The sequence below is a fragment of the Vanessa tameamea genome, chromosome 11, assembly GCF_037043105.1.
Source record: "Vanessa tameamea isolate UH-Manoa-2023 chromosome 11, ilVanTame1 primary haplotype, whole genome shotgun sequence".
Taxonomy (NCBI): Eukaryota; Metazoa; Arthropoda; class Insecta; order Lepidoptera; family Nymphalidae; genus Vanessa; species Vanessa tameamea.
Genome location: NC_087319.1, coordinates 7453478 through 7477100, shown reverse-complemented (window position 1 = coordinate 7477100; position 23623 = coordinate 7453478). Strand labels below are relative to the sequence as shown.

Sequence of the window (23623 nt, the reverse complement as noted above, 5' to 3'; positions counted from 1 at the left end):
CTTATACCGACAGCTATGAAATAAGCGGAACAAATATTATTACAGACAATGGCGTTTAATAAGACTAATGACGGGAGTATAATATCACTCGGAGGTAATAACATGAGTGGGCACGCAATTTGTGTCTAAACACTTCGAAACGCTTCCGATTTCCTGCTTCGCTTCGGATAAAAGTGAATTTCACTGAATATTGTTTTATAATAAACCTTTATTAAATATACGCTTAACTTTATGATCTGATAAATTACCGGATAGACTTTTTCAACTAATTGATTTGCCATATTGTATTGAGGAAGGATTTTTTGAGTTGAATTTGTAAGTGAAATATTTCCATTTTAGAGCCAAATCGAGACCGAATTTTGCCACGGTGACTATCCTAAATATAATCGCAGGAGTTATTGGTGCACACGAATACATGCGCAAACGCAAGTTCCGTCTTTATTCCCTAGCCCTCAGGCGCAGCAAGTCCAATGGAACTATGGAATATTCAAATAATATAATTAAATTAGTTTTTATTAAATAACATGATTACACTTAAAAAGTGTCATCCATTTAAATATAAAATGTATGTAAATATTATAAGTGATTGAGATGGATAAAAAAGGGAGAATTTTAAAAATATTCATTTAAATAACCAAAATCAAAGAATTAGTAAAACACAGTTGATGAGTCATAAAAACACTTTTTAATCTCCATGTTAAAGTATTAAATTAAATGTCGAACTACCACCGGTTCCGAAAATATATTCTACCGAGAATAATCGGCAAGAAACTCAATAGTTACCTACTCCTTTCCAACATTTCAACTACTGAGTTTATGTTAATAACGTGCTATTAAATTTATACATATTTATCTTTTCGATTTTTTATCATTAATTTAGTATTATGCTTTATTTATTGATGTTTTATGACATGAGATTTTAATTTATTAATCGGTCAAGTTAACTTGACGTGTTTATACATGACATCTTCAAACATTCAGTTTGCTCTTGGTAAATTCCATTAATAAAACATCGTGTTGTTGTTTACAGTAATGTACATATATTAATGTATGACAAAGAGGAATGCGGTTCATATAAACCGAATATCCTTTATGAGTCGGGTTTATTTGATCCTATCGTTTTATTTACAAAAGGGGTAAAATAAAAGCTGGTTTTTGATGTCGAGTAAATGTTATTTGATATTTGAGAACCAGCAAATGGGTTTGTTTTGATTTCTTTATTATTCTATAAACTTATATTTAAGAATAAACTGGGGTATGGTGACCTCATTTTTACCCGAAAGTTGATGCGAATGTTAAGATTTTGGGATTTCAATTTCGTTTTATTTTTATGGTATTAAATATCAAGGCTATGATGAGCTGAGTAGGGTTAAGATTTTCAGTGAGACATATACTTCAATTCGCTTAGTACATTTTAAAGAAAAATAATTTCATCAAAATATATTAGATTATTTTAGTGTATAGATAATTAGTATTCCATTGTGTTTAACATACACTAGATTTAATAGGGTTTCGATTATATTTTCCAACGTTACAAATAAATTTTACTTAAGATTTCATAGTGTGTACTGTAAAAGTGTCAGCCTTATTCAGTAAGAAGACGAACGTTCTCTTGAATTAGATTTATTGAGCGCCAGCGAATCCTCGCTTCGAATTTATTGATTTATTTGTTAATGCCTTAAAGGGGATATAACGAAGAGTTTGTTTATAAGTACTTTAAACTTGTGCTAATAGATCTGTTTATATTTAGTAAACTATGAATATAAAATCACTTGAAACTTTTACTTGTTCAAAAAAGATAACCGCTTTCTTCCATATGAATTATAAATGAGTAAAACATACTCTTTCGTATTATCAAGGTAAGTAAAGTAAGATATCAGTCTCACGCATTTATTGAACGAGGTTAACTTTTAGCTGTTTTTTTTTAAATAGTGACAATAGTAATCTTAAAAACAAAAATTGTTTACCAATAAGCTCATAATTGAATTTAAAAACGTTTTTTTTTTCGGAAACATAACTTAATCAAATCTAGTCTCTTAACGTAAAATATGTTTTTGTTTTAATGTCAACTAAAAATAACTTGTATGCGTTTTGACATTCATAAAAAAATTATTAAAAATTGAATGGGAGCAGTAACAAGAAGAACTTCTGAAACTAAAATTGTCGACAATTGTACGTAGTCCAAGTTTGTGAAAGTGGGGGATAATTGGCATTTCTCGTACCTACATATAATAAGGGTAGAAAACCGTATGTGCCTTTCGTGATATGAATTCAGAGATTTAAAAATAAATTCGAACGTGAAAACGTATGAAGTCTCTTAAATTTGAAATAATGATGTAAAGAGAATAAATAAATTACTGAACTGAGCTGAACTGAACATAACAACATAATATATAATACCTTACTTGAGTGTATTAAATATTTCCTTGAACTGTTTGGTTTAAAAACAGACTCAGATCACTTAATTTCTCAAAAATTCGATGCGCTTAAAATCATATTTGATGTAGATGTTAAATGATCGTGAGAAAAACTACACAAGACAAAGTACAATTTATCAAGTAAGTTCCGAATCTCGCTACAAAGAAAACGAGTTCTTTTCTCCCACCACGCCGTCTCAAGATCTTAAATCTGTGTTGTCAAATGTAGTTGCTCGAAAGGCTATTTTTGAAAACAATATAATTTCCTAACGTTTTGTAGTAATGTCATTTTCAATCACGACGACAGGAAAATATAGTTTTCAAACTCCTACACAAAGGAAAATTCGTGCTTATTTCTGCTTCCAATATAACATTCTTTTGACGCCTTACGTGTTCATTATTTTTCTTTAGGACTATTATGATGTTTAAGTTCACAAGTATTTTTATTTTAAGTTTGTTAATGAAAAGTATATTATTATTTATTTTTTAATGACTATATATATTGTCAGAAAACTTATATTAAACACAATAACAGCCTTTTAGTGACAAGCTGCTGGGTAAGATCTCCCTTCGTTTATTAGGAAAAAAATCCTACATCGCTCAACTGTGAGTTGACCTGTATCAACTTACGGCATAATATAAACACATGAACGTTGCTCATGGTGCTTGAGCTATGCAAGAGAAACCTAAAACACAAATACGCATATAACAATTCAATGGTGGTTCAATCAAGGTTAAAAACGTGGATGTGTTTAGATTATTTCCGTTTTTTTATTTGTTTTTCATAAGAACTTAATCTATGGGTATAATATTTATTTAAGAAAAAAAGCTTTTCAATAGTTAACAGACAATAAACTGTAAGTACGTAATATCGATCTTTATTGAAAAGTTTTCGAACGTAACGAACGTAACTGTATTGAAAATATTCAATACTGATTTTACAGTTGAAAAAAAAAATGCAAACGACAATATAATCAATATTTTCACCCACTTTTCACGACCCGGTTATGCGAAATAAATCCCTTATCAGAGTAACTACGCCAGGCCGACGTAAACAAGTGCTTTCTAGTTAGGCTTATCGAACTTATAGCTAACCGTATTTAAAACTGGGACAACAAATCTGAACACTTGAATGAGGAATAAATCTTAAATTCAATTTAAATTCGATTGGTTTGAAAAATAAATTGAGACAAGATTCGTATCTAAAAACACACTCTGTATAGATATTGGCTTATAAAATTGTTTGCTGTGATATTCAGACCTTTAAGAACAATATTTGAAATGCAATTTTTGCATGATTTTAAAAACCTTGAAAAGGCGATTTTTGGTATTATGTATTTCCTTTAATATAGCTATCCTTAGCACGACGGAAAGCAAGTATTTTCAGGGACAGCAAGAAACAGCATGTCTTTTTATATTATAGAATTTGTGATTTCGAAAATAAAATTGAGTAAATGAATAAAAAAAAAATGCTCTGATCTTATAATAGCTGCACAATTAAAAGTTAGTTTGGTAAAGTTACACCATATCTAACTAAATTTATAAAGCTATTTTTTCTGACTTCGCGTAATTAATTACAGGATTATAAAAGTAAAGCACGCTTTTATGATAAAGGCTAAACGCTAAAAGATTTAATGTTACCATGTCGCTCTAAACATCAGCGAGACGTTTTATCGGGATTGAAATAAATTAACCATGAATCGCAGATGCTTTGTAATAATTCAGACAACTTATCGTGTAAGTAATTTGTTCAAGCTACTGTAGATCTTTTTGCTCAGGAGAAAGATAACTTACGATCTATCTTTATCTATGGTGATAATAAAATCGTCATGAAAAAAGAATTTCTTAGGACTCATGCGAACTTCGTATGTTAAATTCGAGTAAATGCCAATTTCAATAAACCTTCTTTTGTTTCTTTTTAATTTTAAATTTATTAAATTATATTTTATTTATTTCCAGGTGTGGTTGTGATGTCATGGTGGTGGGCGCTGGCGCTGTTAGCGCTGTACGCGCCCGCTCGCGCCTCGCCCCGGGCGGGCACCGGTGAGCTATTTTACAGTAAGCATTCTTACGCACTACTTTCAGTCTTTTCACAAAAAAAATGCACGTGTACTACTCAATTATTAGGGATATAAAAATGTAATACTATTTTAGTTAGCACGCTAGTCTTATTCAATCTAGTGTCATTATTATTTCGATTAATGCTCAAGTCTTTGGAAAAGACAACGGTATTCGTCTTCATGAAGCAATTACTGTTCGTTGTAAAATTTGTTATTGTTTAAATGTATACCTTAAATTAACGAATGGATTAATGTTTTGTATTCATATAATACCGAGTAAGGTAAATATTTGTAATTTTTTTATAAATTGCTACTGGACACATTAAATAAATTTACAAACATAAATTTACATTGGGTGATGATATTGATTAATATACACAAAAAAGGAACAAATATTACATTATTGGCGGATTTTATTATATCTAAGATAAAAAGTTCATTTTATATATTATTATTGAATAAAAAGTAATACGCATAATTGATAAACAATTGGCAAAGCTATCCGACGAAAACTGATAGTAATCTTGCATTAATAAAGTAACGAAAAAGGGCAAACATATCAAAAAAATTTTCGACGAACAGACTAAAGTTATTTTTCCCTATTCAAATTTTCTGAACAGACGCCAAATTCGATTCGCAGTGATTCGTAAACATTAATCTGAGTGACATGAGATATCTAACAAAAAGAAACATTCAACAAAGGTCTATTACAGCTACGGCGTGTTCATCTCTGATATGATCTGACGTCTCGACACAAACAACCTCTGAACAAGATGTCATGGAAATGACATGAAACGTACTATTCAACAAATTTCGAATAATGAAAGCTGTTGAGTATTGTGTTTGTTATATAATTATAAAAAATTAAACGTTGATTTAAAATTTAAAAAAGGATTAATCTATTATATTAAGTATTTTATAAAGATATTAGAGATAGACGAATTGAAATAACTTCGATTTAATTTAATTACGATTTATTCGAATGCATATTCTTAATGAGTATTACGTTTGTCTTTAAAAATAATTGACGTTCCGCTTAGAAATAATTTGCTTCCTTTATTTATTTTAGAAAATATCTTAAAGAATCTGTGGTCGACAATATTTTAGTTTTGTATTGTACCAGAAAGCTACGTAACGTATTTCAAGTTGAATGAATATTCGAAAGTTTAATTCACTATCAATTGAATGTCAAAAACATTCTAATACCAAAAAGTCATTGAAACGATAAATATCTTTTGAATGCCTGACAAATCATTCAAATAAATTTATTAATAATAATTTACGACCTTTCATTGCATCGTTTATTCCTATTCATAACTATTCTGTGTTCAAAAATATACATATATAAGCGAAAGTATAACTACGACAACTCACGGTTGGTTGAGCGTTGAAAGATCGACGAAATTATTCAAAACGAAAGTGAACTAAGATTGGTCTGACGTGATCCGCGTGCGAGATATATGGATAATACACGAGCCAGCTTAAGATTTAGATAATACACAGCCCTTACACTTATTTTTATTTATAAGAGATTTTTTTTATAATATTACATAAATTTATCTCATATATTAATGATATAACTTGCAATCTTTGTTTACTCCTGTTAATTTAAACTGTAATTATGCACCATTAGTAAGTTTTGACGACGATGGTGAACATGATTAATTGGAAAAATTGTTTAAAGCATTGTCTAAGAATATCGGTACAATGTACCGATCGTAATGTTTACTAAACTTTACCAGAAAATATGACTTCTGTAATACGTGCGATCTAAATTGGCCAGTATAATACGATGACGATTTTTTTTTTTTTCGAACACCCTATTTTTCAATGGGCTTGTCGTTTTAAGCTTAGATTGTTTTTTTAAGAAACAAAAGACGCGAAGTGGCTGCTGCACATCCCGTAGCGCCGAAGACTACCGAGTTTGAAATGTTTTGATAAACAACCTAATTGTAAGATTTGTGTTTGCTAATATCACGCGATAATTCGAATCATCGAATCGACACAAATTATATAGTTTTAATTTTTTATGCTGTCGGTATCTTAGATGCGAGATGCGAATAGGCATATGTGGCATGTATGGTAATTAATAGTTAATTATTAACTCGTGTAATTAGCCCATTATTAAGATCGATATATGTACATGAGCAAATGTTTCGAATATTCTAAATTCACTGGCTGGTACTTATACATAAATTGTATCTACAAAGTGGTCACAAATAATACTCTCTATTTATTATGTCTAATAAATTGTTGATAGTTTAATGGTATCTAGCAAGAACTTGAGTTTATTGGGATACAAAGTAAAAGTAAAGTAATAGCATCTAAATATCCCAATGCTCGACCAAGACCACCTCTCCTCTTAAGGAAAAGATTTGGAGCATATTCCACCACACGCGTTAATAGGTAGATGTGACTCAATTAATATAACATTTTACTTCCAAACGACTAGTATATAATCGTCATTGTCAATAATTAATACTTGAGTTGATCAGCAAATCTTTGGAAATTGACATTTGAAAGAGCTGTATATTGTATATATGCTATGGCAGTCTAGTTAGTTTGTAGCTTTAATGTATTCCAAAACATGCATTGAATTAATAAGGCAATAATAAATTTGAATAACTTTATATTGAAGATCTATTTAAGTTATATTATTATTATTTAAAAACGCCATTAGACTTATAAACACAAACATTTACATTAAAATGTATCAAATAGTTATTAAAAATATATATAATATTATAAGTTCAGCCTTAAAAGTTTTGTGTGTAGATTTAAATGAAAAAAAAAACATATATATATACTAATAATAAACTTTCCAATGAAAATTATGCGTAACGTATGATTATATTGACTAAGAACCTACAAAGTATCAGGTTGTGTCGCAGTTAGGAGTTGTAAAAGTGAAAACCTTTATAAATCTCAACCTCGTAAAAATTTCTAAAAATAAATGGAATTATCTTTTAAACAATACCAAGGTAAGGTTTAGGTTTTTATTAGAATAACATATATTTGGGAAATAAAATAAAATCGTTTATTATGTTAAACTCTGCATTGGCACATTTCACGTTGAAACATTAAAGATACACTTTCTTTAGTTTTATTACGATGCATTTTATTTCCGAATGATCGAGTCGACTCGACTCTCTCTTGCATAATGAGTTTAAGCACTTTCAATGCTATAAACTTATATTTGTATTAAACCGTAACTGAATACGAGCAAACATGTTTTTATATTTGGAGTTTACTTTTATTACATAAATATTACGATTATTATTATATTGAATTGTATATCGAATTCAAATAGTCCAATATAAATAATGACCATGTGTATCCATAGTGTTATTATTTAACCGAGGTATTCCCTATTTATTTACATGTGTTATCAGAAATTACACGATTTTTAGTAAAGAGGTTTAATTAGAGTAACAATAACTTAAAATTTAACAGAACCAGTTTTCTTATAAAAATCGTTCATTGTATTACATATCGAATCTTGCATAAAATCATTATTGTGCTCACAATAATTTTATTACAACTGGCAACACTGAACAAAAATTCAAATTATCGACCTTTGAAGACAAAACCTAACTTCCAAAATTAATAAAATATGTAACTGTACATATAAAAAAATAGCATACCTAGCTCACCACCGTCAATATTTTGAAATATTGTTTTCATTACGTAATACATAGTCATGTCGTGGAATGTATGTACGCCGCAGATACGCCAATATTATCCGGCTTGGCTCATAAACCCGGCTTATACTCTTGTTTATGTCTGATGGCGGCATAGAAGCTTTAAAGTATTTGATGGGCCCTTAACACTTGAAGATTGAATTTAATCCTAGGATCATCTGTTGCCGCTGAGAGCTAAGGATTACAGTATTGAGTTGTAAAATATCTGTGTATCAAATAATATGTATATAATTTTCATTATTTAATAGTGATAGTTGTTCGAACACGTGAATCTAAAGGAAGATTGCGGGTTCAAGCCGAAGTTCAGCACCATTGCAATTTCAAGTGCTTAAATTGTGTTTATCTTGTGCTCGATAGTATAGAAAAACATCGTGAGGAAACCAGAATGTGTCGAAAAAAATTGCTCCATGTGTCCACCAACCCGCATTGTAGCCGCATGTTGGAATGAGCTCCAAACCTTCATCTGAAATGGAGAGGAGGCCATAGTCCTTCTGTGGGAAATTAACAGGCTGTTACTCTACTTTCTCTTTCCCACATTAAATCACTCTGGACCAGAGATTCAATTAATACTTCTGAAGCTTTCATTTCCAACTATAACTTTTTGTTTTTATTAGATCTTGAATAATATTCCTTCATTATGCAATAGGATTTCTTACATTAATGTTCTAAGATCATTTTGTAATATTGAAACAAATATTTAAATGAAATCTGTAGATCTTAGTAGTACAAAATATATTTAAGTTATAGTTTCAATTACATTATATTTAATAACATGTTTATATTTTTCTCGTAGGTTAGTAAAATAAAGACTGATTCATGATTTTTACTGTGATATAAAAATTTAATTACAATAAGTAAGTATTTTTATTATTTAAAAAAAATATCTGTGATCGTGCGAACAAAATATTTATTGACTGTGAATTAAAAAAAAAACAATATTTAAAGACATTTTTTTTAAATTAATACTTTAAAATATATATTTTAAAAATTAGATTATTTACATATAGATAGATATAGTAACGCACTACATAATAACTTAAACAAGCGGGCCAACTTTAATATCTTGGTGTGTGTGATAGCTATATAATTGACACTTGCCGTCATGTGAACCAAACGTCATACTACTTTACTAGTGTACGTGTACTTAGTGGTCACTATTTTTTTCAACACATTGACAGTCGGATCTAGACATAAAAATAATCAATGTTTTAAATGCTAATTACATTTGAAAACTGTCAGTCGGTAAAGCGACAAAGACAACTTAGAAAAACGTTTGATTGTTTATTTGTAAGACTATGACTATCGTAATATGGTTGTGAATACTTAATACGTCATAGACATCATCTTTTGCTAAATTAAAAGAAAGAAAATATATTTAAAACACTGTTTGTTCTGTTTTACATTCAACTATTCTATAACACTATATTCCAAGGTATAAAATGATTTGCCACTGAACCGACGTTTCATTTGGACTGATTAAACACAACAACTATCCAGTTACTTATGATTATGTAGAGAGCTTCCGTCACAGAGGATTGACAAAGTTAGACATCAATATAGTGCATTAACTACATTATTTTAACCCAAAAATACGTAATTATGATACTACATTTGGTTTTTAAAATACGTTTCAAGTAATTGATTGTCATCGCTGTTATATTTTTATTCTGTGTATTACTGGTTTAGTTTGTATTATACACTCTGTGTCATGACATTTTCTAAATAAGTATTTAGCCAAAGAGTTTATATAACTGTTGTGATTAAATTCATAACTAAAAGTAACATTCTTATTAAATTTTGGAAGTTTTACATATTTAATTATGTTCCGTCAATCGAAGTAACTATGAAACACATGAAGAGCATAATAAAAGTTTTAATTATAACCGTAAAGAAGTAATCTCAATTAAAATCTAAGAAAACACTTTCGCCGGTCGTATAAACCATATTAATTATACAGGCTTGCCCTGAAGTGGAGGCAATTATGAGTAACTTTTACTTTTTAACACTAACCGAGCCCTGAGAAGGTTACGAAAGTGAATTTATTAACCCATATGTGTCAAATACTAAGAAAGTATAGATTTCACTTTCGTACAAATTACAGAGAGATGAGATTTTAAGAGCTTCCACGATTGATGGCCCCAGCTGTAGGGTGAACATGTCCTAAGATTTTGATAGGTATACAAAAATTTGGAAAATATCTTATTAAATGAACATAATATAAGCAAACATTTCAAAATATTTAAACGTAGAATTCAACATTATAATTATAAGTGAAAATTGGTAAAGTTCTTACAACGATATTTACTTATTATATTATTAGATATTTTCGAAATCATCAATGGTTTCGTATATTATAATTAATAGTTTATATTATTAAACTTATAAGGCTTTAGCAATTATTCAAAGAATATTTGACTATTGAAATTGTTTCCTTAACGATATAAGCCTGGTATTATTAGAGGTAGAGTGAATCCAATATTTTTTGGTAAGCGCGTTTCATCCTAGATCGTGGATTGAATTGCAATCATGCATTCACATGAATGCAATTCAATGCAAGCCTGTGATACAACGAAAAACAACGTAAGCAATAATCAATATTTCTGACAACGAAAATATCTATGAACGGAGGTGAAAACTTACGAGTACTACCAAGATCATTAGATATTTGTCTTTCTGTTAGGAGTTATTATTAATCATCGATAATTTTTCGGTTTATACTTTACTTAGGTATGTTTGGGTATATGTTAATTAAATTAGAATTGATGCAAAAGTGAATACGTATTACGTCTTCAAACGAAAAACACTACTAGGTCGTATCTATATATACAAGTACGATTGACATGCGTAAATACATATAGCCCTTTAGCCCTTTAGTATTAAACATAGCATTGATATTATAATACTATTTTTTGTCTTCTACTTTCAATATTAAAATGATGACAGATATAATAAGTGTGAGGAACTACTGAGCGCCGCTTCGTTGTTTATTTAAAAAAAGATTGAGAGATTATTATTAGTTGAATATTTTACTCAACGCTTATTTTCTCGAATAAAAGAAACGAATAAAACGGTTTAAGATTTTACGATTCAACGTTTTTATTTTTGCTGCTCCTAAATTTACGATTATACCCAAACAAATATGATCGTATTTTTTAATGTTTAATAAAATGCGAAATGACGCGTTCTTTACGATGTGTAAAATTTTGTACATCAAGCGGTTCTTCTGTTTTATTGCAAATAAAATATATTCGTAGCGATATTTTTATCTATCTTGTATCTTATATGAATGTTATTTTTAAAAGCGTTCAAGTTTATCGGCCGAGTTAAGTTATAAATAAAGTTTCATTAAGAAACAGATAAGCAGATCTTATGTATTATTCGGTTAAAGTGATGCTAAATGTTGCGGTTATTATATGAAAAATGACTGTACAAAATAAAAACAGACATTAAATCGTAATTGTCTGGTTATTGGAATATGCTTTGTTAATGAGAGGTGAAGAGGTTATTACACAACACTTCCCTAATATGGGTTATAATTTGGTTAATATGAAAAGAAAGGAATTCTGGTAAATAAACTGAAATAATATTTAAATATTCTTTATATTAAAAACATTTTATATTATTGCTTTTATTTTCGATATTTGTAATAATTTATCTACTTATCTGTCTGTATGCCCTCAAACGGTCAAACCATTGAAACGAATTTGATAAAATTTTAAATGAAGCTAACGTAAACTCCGAAGAAGGCCTAAGGGTATGGATAAAACTGACGACAAACCCCTAAAATGCGAGCGAAAAACGAACACTAGTTATCTGCATAAATTATTTAAGACCTCATAACATTTACATTCGTTTAAATTGTTACTGGTTTCAACTATTGAGAAATAATATTCATACTAAATACTGGAATTTCATTTCCATAAGTAAATCTATTGTATGTATCAGACAAGTCGAAGCTAGAAATAATTACAAGTTAAGTTTCGTAATAGCCCTTATCGACCTGACATGGATCAAATCGGGGTCGCTTGTTACTGATAGTAATGTATATTAAATGTTTAAAAATATGTAACAACTGATACTGACTATATTTAATATAAGGTTTTATTTAATATAAATTAAATTTATATGTCTTGCGTAATTATTAATGAGGATCTACTAGTGAGTTACTATTTTCTCTTAGAACCAATTGCAACCTAAAAATACCGCTAAATTAAAATTTCTTTGTTTAAAAGTTAGTGTGGAGTTTCCACATGCACAGGAAGGATGTTGGTTGCCTTTGAGGAGGCGAAAACTTGATATTATAAGTTTATCATAACTCTTCGTTTTCATACAATTTTTATACAAAAAATATTTATAATATTGTAAATATGTTTTATTTAATGCGTCGATACCGTTTATAGTTTATTAAATTTTTCTTGAAGGTTTCATTCTTCAATCAAGCAATTATTACTAAATTATTCATGTTTTCAGTTTGTATTTATTCGTTTGGTTCTCAGCGATGAATTAAAGCTCTGTGATGAAACGAAAATTCGATATAAAATACGGTATATCCGACGCTGGTATTACATTCGCAATACTCGAAACTATTTCCAATAGCGTGTGACATTACGAATTACTTAACTTTTTTATAAAATCATTTTGTAACATATAAAACAAAAGATAGTCGTAGTAGAATCATCAGAATTTTTACGCAATGATTCTATCTTATTAGAAACGTTAGATAACCAAAACTACTCTAGACACAGCTAAGTAATAGTCATGACGTCTATTAGCGGTTAGTGTCGAATATATATTCACAGGGTAATTGTAATTACTTCTCACTAACGATTAAGCCATTAATCCCCATCTTAACAATCCCACAATCTGTCGCTGTACTGATATCACTCAACCGCTTAATATCAACTCTGTGCTGATTTCATGAATATATTAACTTCTGACTTACTAAGACGTCTCCTAAATCTTAACACGTAAATAATTTGGAAATTCGACTGTAATCACCGACATTATTAGCAATATTCCTACGACATACAAAAATGATATTCACTCTATTCAATTTTCCAGCTATATTACGTTGTCATGTGAATATCTATTTAACTTTAATACCAGAAAGCGTGTCAAAAATCACTTTTGATGGAAGACAAATTAAAACACATAATACTTTTGTATTATATACACTTGAATATTACACTTTCTATGGTAAAATATCTGATATAAAGATAACATTCGATTGAATTTATAAATCAATATAACTTTTCCGTTTTTCATACTTATTGTAATATAGTATTACGTTTTAAATTTACTAATTTAAATGTATGTATATGATACCCATCCATGAGATATATTCAATAAAAATTTTCCCCACTAATTGACTGACATACAACGCACAGCCTAGACGAATAAATTGTTGTACGCAGGAGTTCCTTTCCTTAAAATAGCCGAGATACACCAGTTGTTAGAACGCGTATATCGTAACCGATTATCACGTGTTCAAACCCAGGTAAACATCACTGAATTTTGATGAGCTTAATGTGTACCTCGTATAATTTATCTCGTGATCGCCGGTAGAAAGATCGTAAGGAATCTTGCATGTGTCTAATTTCAACGAAATTCTGCTCCGTAGATGGCTCTTCAAAGGATGAGAAGGCCTTAGTCAACAGTGTGACATATACAGGCTGTTATTTTACGCTACTTACTACGTTATATAAGGAACTCCTGTGTGTATGAGCACTAAGTAAGGATATTGAACATTTCTTACCCAAAGTTTGTGTTTCAAATATATATTCCCATAACCTATATCTACATGTATCCAGCTTAGTTTTTTACTTATTTCTCTGAACACTAAAAGTACTTTGTTTTATAATATTGTAAATATAAATAAAAAGTGATGCTTTTATAATAATAATGAATGATAAGAATTTATATGCAAAGTATTTTTGAAATTTTTTGTCTATTTGATTAATATTTATTATTAGAAATTTGGAAAAGTGAAATTCATTAGAAATAGCAAGTACGCGTATAAAACTTAATCCACCTCAGTCAAAACAATTAAATCCAAGGTAACTCTCTGATTAATAATTTTCAAGAAATGTATGATTTATCCTGAGAAAAACTTTATTAATTTGAAATTTTCTTTTGAATGAAAAAAAAGCAATTCTATTTTATACAAAAAAATCTCTAATTATCCCTGAAGGATATAAAACTTTGTTCATTATAAAACTTTTAATTGTCCTGAAGGTTCGACACAAATTTGTTTAATCATTTTAAATATATTTAGCTCTGAAAAGCCAAAAATTCCTGCAAAGTGTTTTAGAGACTAGTTAAAGTTAAAGCATATATCAAAACTTTTTAAATTATTTACGAATTAAAAAAATATATGAGAAAATTAATTAAGTAAGAAACTCAAAAGTTGAATTCTCTTATTAATTTTAATATACACGTTAATCATTTTTGTATTCATTGTCCTAAATGATTTGTATCAAATCGTTTTGGTATGAGCTAAAATATAAAATCAATAACTACCCATTTTTTTTTATGATCGATTTCAAATTCCTTTACCATAGATAGGACCCTTTAGTGAGCATAATACTATATACCTGTGGGGTTCCATAACATAGTATGTTATATAAAATCAACACAGAATAAAAAACTTTTCATTTAATATAATCATAGAAAATATTATTAAAATGTCGATTAATTAAACTTGACGAAGATGAAAAAATTGCGTAAGTCCATGTGTGTTGCTATAATATATATATATACAAAGTCTTGTTTACCATTCATGTTAATTGATGAATGTGTGTGGTGGTTGGGAGTGTGTGTGTGTGTGTGTGTGTGTTGCTATATACAATATCTTGTTTACCTTTTATGAACCAATATTAGTATCATATGTATCAGTATATATTATATTATGTCGTTTTGTAGATAGTAACGCAATAACGATGATGTCCTCCTGATCGATTTTGGTTTCAACAGTCATTCACATAGACTAGCGAACATATATGTATATACATAGTCCAATGGCGCGATAGCAATATGCATTGTCTCACGGGTAGTAATAACCGTGTAAGATTTGTTATAATACCTCTAATACTACATTTCTGTTAAGCTCAGTTGAATTATATTATATCTATCAAGCACCACGCGCTGTCTTTTTTACTCCTTACAAAACTTGCAGCAACAGAGTTAGCGTTCGTTTTTATATACTCGTGTTATGGTGCCCCTCTATTGATTCAGTTGGAGTTAAGGGATGATTGTACACATGGTATATACACGTACCAGTATTGAAAGCCACGTATTTGCATCCTCGAGTTACTTTAATCATTGACTATCTGCCTTGCAATAATAAAGAACAAGTATTTATGATTTGTATTAGATGTGTAACTTTAAAGCTAAATCTATATGTATTGATTTAATATTATACATACTATTATTTATTTGAAACGATATAGGACGTTTACATGTAAAAAAATAATAGAAGGTTTCTCCGGTTTATGCCAACAGCGTAGCGGACTGTCGTTGATGTTCCAAATCCTTATCCTTAACATTACGGAGTCTTTGCCCAGCAGTTACCTATCTACACTGTATAAGTAATTTACAACATTTTTTTTATAACATTGTTCAGTTTTTGTAAAATGTCGCTCCCTTTTTGTATTATCTATCTCATTAGGCCTCATTCTTAGCGAGCGGCCGCTCAATTGTTTTGTTCATTAAGGTGAAACGGAGAAAATGGCCGGTTAGAAGTGGTCACGGTTAATAGACGAACACACGGACGTTATGTTAGGCGAGCGTAACGGTGTAATAGAAAACCAAGCGTTTGTAACAGATAAAGAAATAATTTAGTTGAGTGAAAATGTTCGGTAGATCTGTTTAAAAACAGCATATATGTAATATAGGTATTATATTTATCAGATAAGTTTTACAAAACGGCCAGTACTATTGTACTAAATTTAAATGTGTTTTAATATGATTAAGTTAATTGAACACAATAACAGCATCAAAGCTACGTACACTATCCGTGTTTTATAAAAAGTAATTCCTATTTTTTCTGTCAATATTTTCTTCTGATATTTATCATAATAATAATAATAATATGTCTTCTACAAGTTTTTATATTTATAATAATCAGTCAAATTAGTGTTTAATTTTAAACATAGATGATATATTTCAGTTTAGCTGATGGAGAATGCCTACATACATACATTGAGTTCCAATTACAGTATTTTAATCAATAAAGTTTTCTAACAAAATAATTTATTTGTTATACTCATTAGATAACTTTACCGTACATTTACATCGCTGAGCTTCTAGTAATTTTTTCTAACATTTAAATGCTCAAAGTCATAAAATACACGCTTCTCTCGTCCCGTGTGTCTCCTACTTACGGAGGCGCAATTGAAATCACGCTTTTGTGCCAAATGAGATTAGATAAACTTGGCGCTGCTTTCGACAGTTCAGCCGAGGGATATATTATGTTGATAAAATCTAGGCATACGTGCTTGGACATAACTTGGCGATACTTGGCAGGAATTATTAAAAGAACACAAAAGTTTTGACCTTGAATAAGAACAATCCTATGTTTTTTTTTTATTTGACGAAGGCTAGATAGCAGACTGATCGAAGACGTTGATTTTTAAACAACAGAATCGCAAGCGTTTTGTTTCGTTTAATAGCAGATGATCGTCTTCAATTGTAAGAGTGTATTTACTTGTATCGACTGTCAACTTGACTGTTAAAAGATATATATTTTATTATTGCATTTAAATATCGGATTTGAACTTATTTTACCACTGAACACATGACCACAGTTGAAATCTTACTACAAATACACTTGTCAATGTTTATTTACGTTAATCATAAATTATACCGAGTAAGTTTTTTAAGTAATTAAATTGCGCGTTTGATTTACGTCACGTTTTAAGGTTAACGTTAAATGCGACCTTTGTGTAAAGTTTCTGATGTAAAAACTACGTCACGTATGCTAAATTGCACGCATTGATTTTCAAATAAATCTTTATAACGCATCGAAATAGGTCGAACTTTATTTTGTTGAAAATATGAAGCCCCAAGCGAATAGTAACTGCGAATTGTAACTTTTCTTCAGATATCACACGCCAAAACCCGAAGTTACCGCAATAAATAAAAATGATACCATCTCGTTTATGGACCGTTTCGCTTTCATTTCGCCCGCTGGACATTATACCGGTCACAGAACAGTAGGGAAGGTAGAAGTGGAGTTCCTTATTCAAGAGTCAAATTCGAAATTTAAATCTCTACTCTTAATTAAATTATATTTTTTTTATATATTGCGCTAATTTTATACAAAAATGGTCTGTATGATTTTGTTTACCCAAATTTCTTGAAATTCCTATGTATTTTCGTCACTGTTGAAGAAGTTCTGAATGCATTTAGGATTTGGATGAATAATATATATTAAAAATAAAATTGAAGTGTCAGTTATACGTTAATGTCAAAATAACTGCTTTTAATAAATGTACATGGAGGCATATCGGTACTAATAACAAAGAAAAAACATCAAAAAATTTTGTCTGTCTGTCGGTCTCACTGTTTTTTTCCGAAAAAGAAAACGGCTGGACAGATTTTGACAGATACTTTACTGCCAAATTTATACTAATAAAATAAGGAGTAACTTCTTTTATTACAAAATTATTTTGGCTTTTACCCAAATAAATGAAAAAAAAATCGAAGACTAAATGTTGACATTGTCACAAAATCCGATCCAACTTTCACGCGAACGAAGTCGAGGGTAACAACTAATTAAAATAAAAATTCAAGAACTTAAGTCAATAAATGTCTGCAAAGACAACATCATCAACAAATTTGATTAATGAATATGCGAATGACTTTTTTATTACTTTCGTTATTAGTAATAAAGTTGAAATGTACCGTGCTTAGTACCATTTCTGCCATTTATTATTCCGTGGTTTTAATAATCCATAAAGCGGGTTAATGCGTAACGAAATAAGTTTTATTATTCAGAAGCTACGCTGGGATTAATTTAATTACCAAATAATTTACGGAACATCACTAAAAGTCGAAAGATCGTTTTAGTGCTATTAAGAAATGCGTCATGAAAAATGATAACGCTTAAAACATTTAAAAGTCATATCAATCACGACCAAGGTAGTTCTTTGGCATAACTCAAATACAATCTTTCGGGCCATTGTTGCCCGATAGTAAACATTTTTTTTTTACTTAACGTAAAATCTGTCGCTGGCATCTAATAGTTAGCTTACAATGTTATGATTTCTGAGGTCGTGCGTTCGAATTCCACGTGGGACTTGGGAAAAAAAGTTTTCAAGATTTACGGTCAGATTGTTTTATGACAGTGAAGAAATATAGAAATTGTACCTATTTTTCACAAATGTCCTGTGCTGGTTGGAGTCCCTTGAGATTGTCGGCCATGGACAAAATAGATCAGGAGGACACCATTAGTGATTTTATATTTGGATTACAAAGAAGGGTACTGCTTAGAGATTAAGAAAAAATGCCGTGAAATAGTAAATACTTTTTGCCTATTGGAATGTTTTTATTTTAGCTCATAAAAAATCTAAATTTAATTCCTCAATTATAAAACTCTAATAATGAATATTTCACAAATAAACGAATTGCGTGATAATTAAGACAAAATAACTTAAAGAATTTTTTGTTCATAATTAAGAAATTCCACGTTTCGTTGTTATTTATAGCTTTATTGTGGTAGATCGCTTCCGATTTTTCTATTTATATGAAACATAAAAAATAAAAATAATTATGTCTGTATGTCTAAAAGAAAATGTATGCATTATGTAGGTATCATGTACGGTGGTATTAAATGTATAGATTTATATTAAAAAGGAGATTAATGTTTCAAATGCACTTCGGTTATTAATTTATATTATAATAATCATTTTAATGAATTGTTTGATTTTTCATATTGTTATTTAAATTAAAACTATTTAAACGTTAAAGAATAAAGGTAAAGTAAAAAAAAAACTATTAAAAATAATAAAAGCAATAAAGAAAATATCTTTAAAGGCAGCTAGCAAAGTTGATTACAACAAAGTCAGATGTGTTACTAGTCAACGCTTTGTTAATGATCTCATATCTTTGTTGCGTGCTACACATATGTCTCTTGTGACAACGTCCGATACAGCATCCGCCACAAATCATCTCGAGAAAGCGAGATAAAGATAACATTTCTATTTGCTACTGTATTTTCCACGAAATATAAAAGTACGATTATTATTTTATATACGAAAAGAAATGAGTTACACGCATTATCTACGTAACCAGCGTCAAGGGGCATATATGTATTACAAATCAACTCCAGAAGCTGTCCGACACGTAATTGATCCACTAATGCTATAAATTATACTAGTACACTACTAACATGATTAGTATGTTTGGATGTCTGATACTTAATTACGCCAAAACAGTTGAATGAGTTTGGATGTGGATTCGACTTTGCCAAGATGACGTATTCACGTGGGCAAAGCATCCATCGGATGCTAATCATGAATATATCTTAATTATATAATACATGTTTTTTTTTCTTTTTAGTAATCTATATAACAAAGCCGAGCCGATACAAGAGCCGAGATGGCCTAGTGGTTAGAACGCGTGCATCTTAACCGATGATTTAGGGTTCAAACCCAGGCAGGCACCACTGAAATTTAATGTGCTTAATTTGTGTTTATAATTCATCTCGTGCTCGGCGGTGAAGGAAAACATCGTGAGGAAACCTGCATATGTCTAATTTCAACGAAATTCTGCCACATGTGTATTCCACCAACCCGCATTGGAGCAGCGTGGTGGAATATGCTCCAAACCTTCTCCTCAAAGGGAGAGGCTAGCAGTGCCCTTAGCCTAGCAGTGGAAAATTTACAGGCTGCTAATGCTAAAAAAATATAACAAAGTGTGGGTAACCCTCACCAAATCCAATTTTGTTAGATTGGAATTGATTTCCATTAAAGTAAATATTTTTTTATAATTTAACATGTGGATTTCAATAGTAGCTTGCGGGTTTAACGCTGACACGCACCACCAATGGAGCAACGTGGTGGAATAAACTTCAATCTTTGGACTCTAGAGATACCCTTGCCCAGATAACTAACACATTTGTGTACAATTCGAAATTTAATTGTAGATATAAAATTGACAGAACGACTACATAATTCCATCTTAAAGTTAATTATTTTCTCATATAGTTAATTTTAATATAAATGTTCAACAAAGTGCGGGTTCATTCACACAAAACAGGAAATAATTTCTCAATCGTATCAAAGAGATATCAAGTAACATTAGATTAAGAGATAATTCTGTTCAAGTGAATACATTTAATATCTTGTCACATTAACCCGTTAAAACATTTTGTACAAAATTTATTCCACGAATAGTTAATGATTGAAAGTAACATGGTTGTCATTTTATTTAAATTTTTGCTTCATATGAAGTCATCAACAGTTCGTTACGTTCGTTAACGTATGTATTCATTTTATGTGATTCATACATTTGGTATATTTGATGGTCAATCTATTTGCTCTTTAAAATATAATAATATTATTTAAAATTTTAATTTTTGTGCAGTGATTATAATGTAGATGGGTTAGCTCAATAGATAACCGCTATTTTTTTTAAAGTTTTGTTTTGTTAAAGTTCTGTTATTATGAAATTTATTTAACTACTTATCGACATTGTTAGACTTTTAAAACTAGAAATAAATCCTTATATTAACATTATGAGCCGAAGGTCAGAAAGCGTGGATCTTAATCGATGATTGCGGGTTCAAAGCCAGGCAAGCACCGCTGTATTTCCATGTGCTTAATTTGTGTTTATAATTCATCTCGTGCGTGCCGGTGAAGGTCATGAGAAAACCTGCGTTTGTCTGATTTCAATGAAATTTGGTCAAATGTATATCAACTCACCCACCCACATTGGTGCGGCGAGGTGGAATTAGAATGAAGAAGACCTTAGTCCAGCAGTGACACATGTACAGACTGTTACTATACGACTTTATTTTGCAGATATTTTATTTATTTTATAAAAGACCATTATTAATTATATTTTTATTTCAGTTTTTTTCGCATTTTAAATAGTAATCTTAAGCGTGATCTGGTTGTCACCAGTTTCGATAGATAAACGACTAACATATTTTACTGGAATAATTTTCCTATGTAATATTACCGGTTTTTATTAGATATTGCTGATAACAGCCTGGGTCAAGTTACCGGACTTTCCGCATCATTGTGGGAACATACGCTAGAACAACATATACATTGCAACGAATATTTGTTCCAGGTGGGCATCGAACTTGTTACTATGCGATTCTGCCTATGAGTTATGTTGTAAAAAGATTGATCATGGAAAAAAAGCAATTTTTTCAACTTTTCATTGCAATGGTATTTGATTTAGCTTAAAATGGCTTTCTAAATTACTGGGTACATTTTTAAGATATCGTAAAACTAAATTGTGGATTCAGATGTTTGAATATATATGTTGTCACCAGTATTCCTTAAAAGTTGATTGTGATGCCATTTACATAGATATAAAAACATGTAGGTAAAAAAGTATTCTAATAAAATAATAAAAAAGATACACGAAATACGTAGTTCACACGTCCGTGGAGGTCTGTTTATCAAGGAGAACAATAAATATGAATACAAGCTGATTATGAGACGACAGTTTGTACGCGATCATTTGTTACTTAGATTTACACTTAACGTAGTTTTTATGTCAAAAACGAATGCGTACGTTTAATCTTTCTTAATAAACAACACGTAAAAATAAAATCAATGTCTATTAGACAAGTGGTCGTAGCCGGGGGCAAAACGAAGCGTTACGAGGCAATTTACAACCGCGTCTGTTGTCAGGCTCTTTATGCGGATAAATAATTCCAACGATTAGCATTGCTGATAGGACTTCAAATTGTTGCCTATATATTATGATCTTCTTACTTGAATTATTACAGTTCGCGTCTGGCTTTATTGCCTACTGCGGTGCATGAGAATTAATTGCACTTTATATCATTATTAATTATATATTTGTAATGAGAGGATTTATTCATTTTAATGTTTCTTTTTTTTGTTTGAGTATTTTGATGTAAATTGAGTGTTTATTAATCGTAGTAGTCGGAATTGATTTGGCTTATTTCGAGATAGTTTCAAATATTTTTCATCTTTATATTTATAATCGTACAATTGTACAAAATGTAATCCTCCTGTTAATACCATCTCTATAACCCTCGAATAAGAAAGCATATAAGTGCAAATATATTAATTTCCGTCGTTAATTATTTTCCTAGGACTGTTATTTGTTGTAATAAAGAAATAATAATAATTAATCGGACTGCTGTTTTTCAAAGTATAATATTCATGTTTCTTAACGTAATTCCTATTGATGATAAATCTCTCTAAGCAGGCTTTATAGTCGATTTATTTCTAGACAAGTTTCCAGGCGCGTATTTTATCCTATATTGAACCTCCTGTTTGTTACTTCCTAAGTCACTACTCCTTGCAGCTTAAAAGCTTATACTAGTTTTATGCTTTTGTATTATTTGTTTAATAATAACTATATTGCAGACTTTGCAGCATGTTTCTTTTAATATTGAGATAGATAAACATATATGATCTATCCGTCCATACTCGGGTAATACCTCAGACAGTCCCGTATCTAAATTAAAAAGCTTAATTAAAATTTGTAGGATCATTTATTTTATAATTACTTCGAATTACAAAATAAAGGTCTTATTTTTATATTTGAATCGCTTCAAATTAATATATTTTATTTTCAAAATGAAATGATACCCTGATTGATTGATGATGAATGATTTCGCGATAAAAAAAAATAGTTAATATGATAATTTGTTTAAATAACACACCAAATAATAGCTTGTTTTTAAGCCCTACAATAAATACAATTGATAAAAAATATTTACACTGAGAGACAAACATCTATTATTTTTTCTTGACTTTACACTCTGTAAAAATAGCCACCGCTTCGAACTAGGTAATTAAATGAGTGATTCTGTATAATAATTGAACTTACCACTACGATAATTGTTTAACACTAGAATTGTTCTCTCCTTGCATTCAAATTACATTAATCATTTCTCAAAGGGAATTGAGTTAGGCTGAATTTACTGTTTCATTATATACTTACTTACATATGAGGTACAGAGTAGAAAAGCTTACTTTACCGTGGGAATGAATAGATTAGTCAATTTCTTCCTAGAATGTTATATCTTGGTAGTGATGCGATTCGTGTTGCCATTAAAGTATTATTACATTAAGTAATATTGTTTAAGTTTACAAGGAAATATTAAATTAATGTGTTTGTAAGTTTTTTTTACTTGGTTATAGAGCTTTGTGCAAGCCCGTCTGGGTAGGTACCACCCACTCATCAGATATTATACCGCCAAATAACAGTACTCTGTATTGTTGTGTTCCGG

At 29.9% G+C, this 23623-nt stretch overlaps 2 protein-coding genes across 3 annotated transcripts in view; both read left to right on the top strand.

The window, feature by feature from the left end:
• LOC113402505 (probable oligoribonuclease) overlaps positions 1-23623 on the top strand; it is a 211104-nt gene that overhangs the window by 143844 nt on the left and 43637 nt on the right. The window lies entirely within an intron of this gene.
• The window catches only part of LOC113402594 (serine proteinase stubble), a 115787-nt gene that overhangs the window by 62501 nt on the left and 29663 nt on the right, over positions 1-23623 (top strand). Inside the window, exon 3 of one of the 2 annotated variants that reach the window (XM_026642889.2) lies at positions 4377-4460. In XM_026642889.2, coding sequence (XP_026498674.2) covers positions 4377-4460 — 84 coding nt within the window. Of the gene's footprint in view, positions 1-4376; positions 4476-23623 lie in introns of both variants that reach the window. The other variant, XM_026642887.2, reaches the window with a different exon arrangement.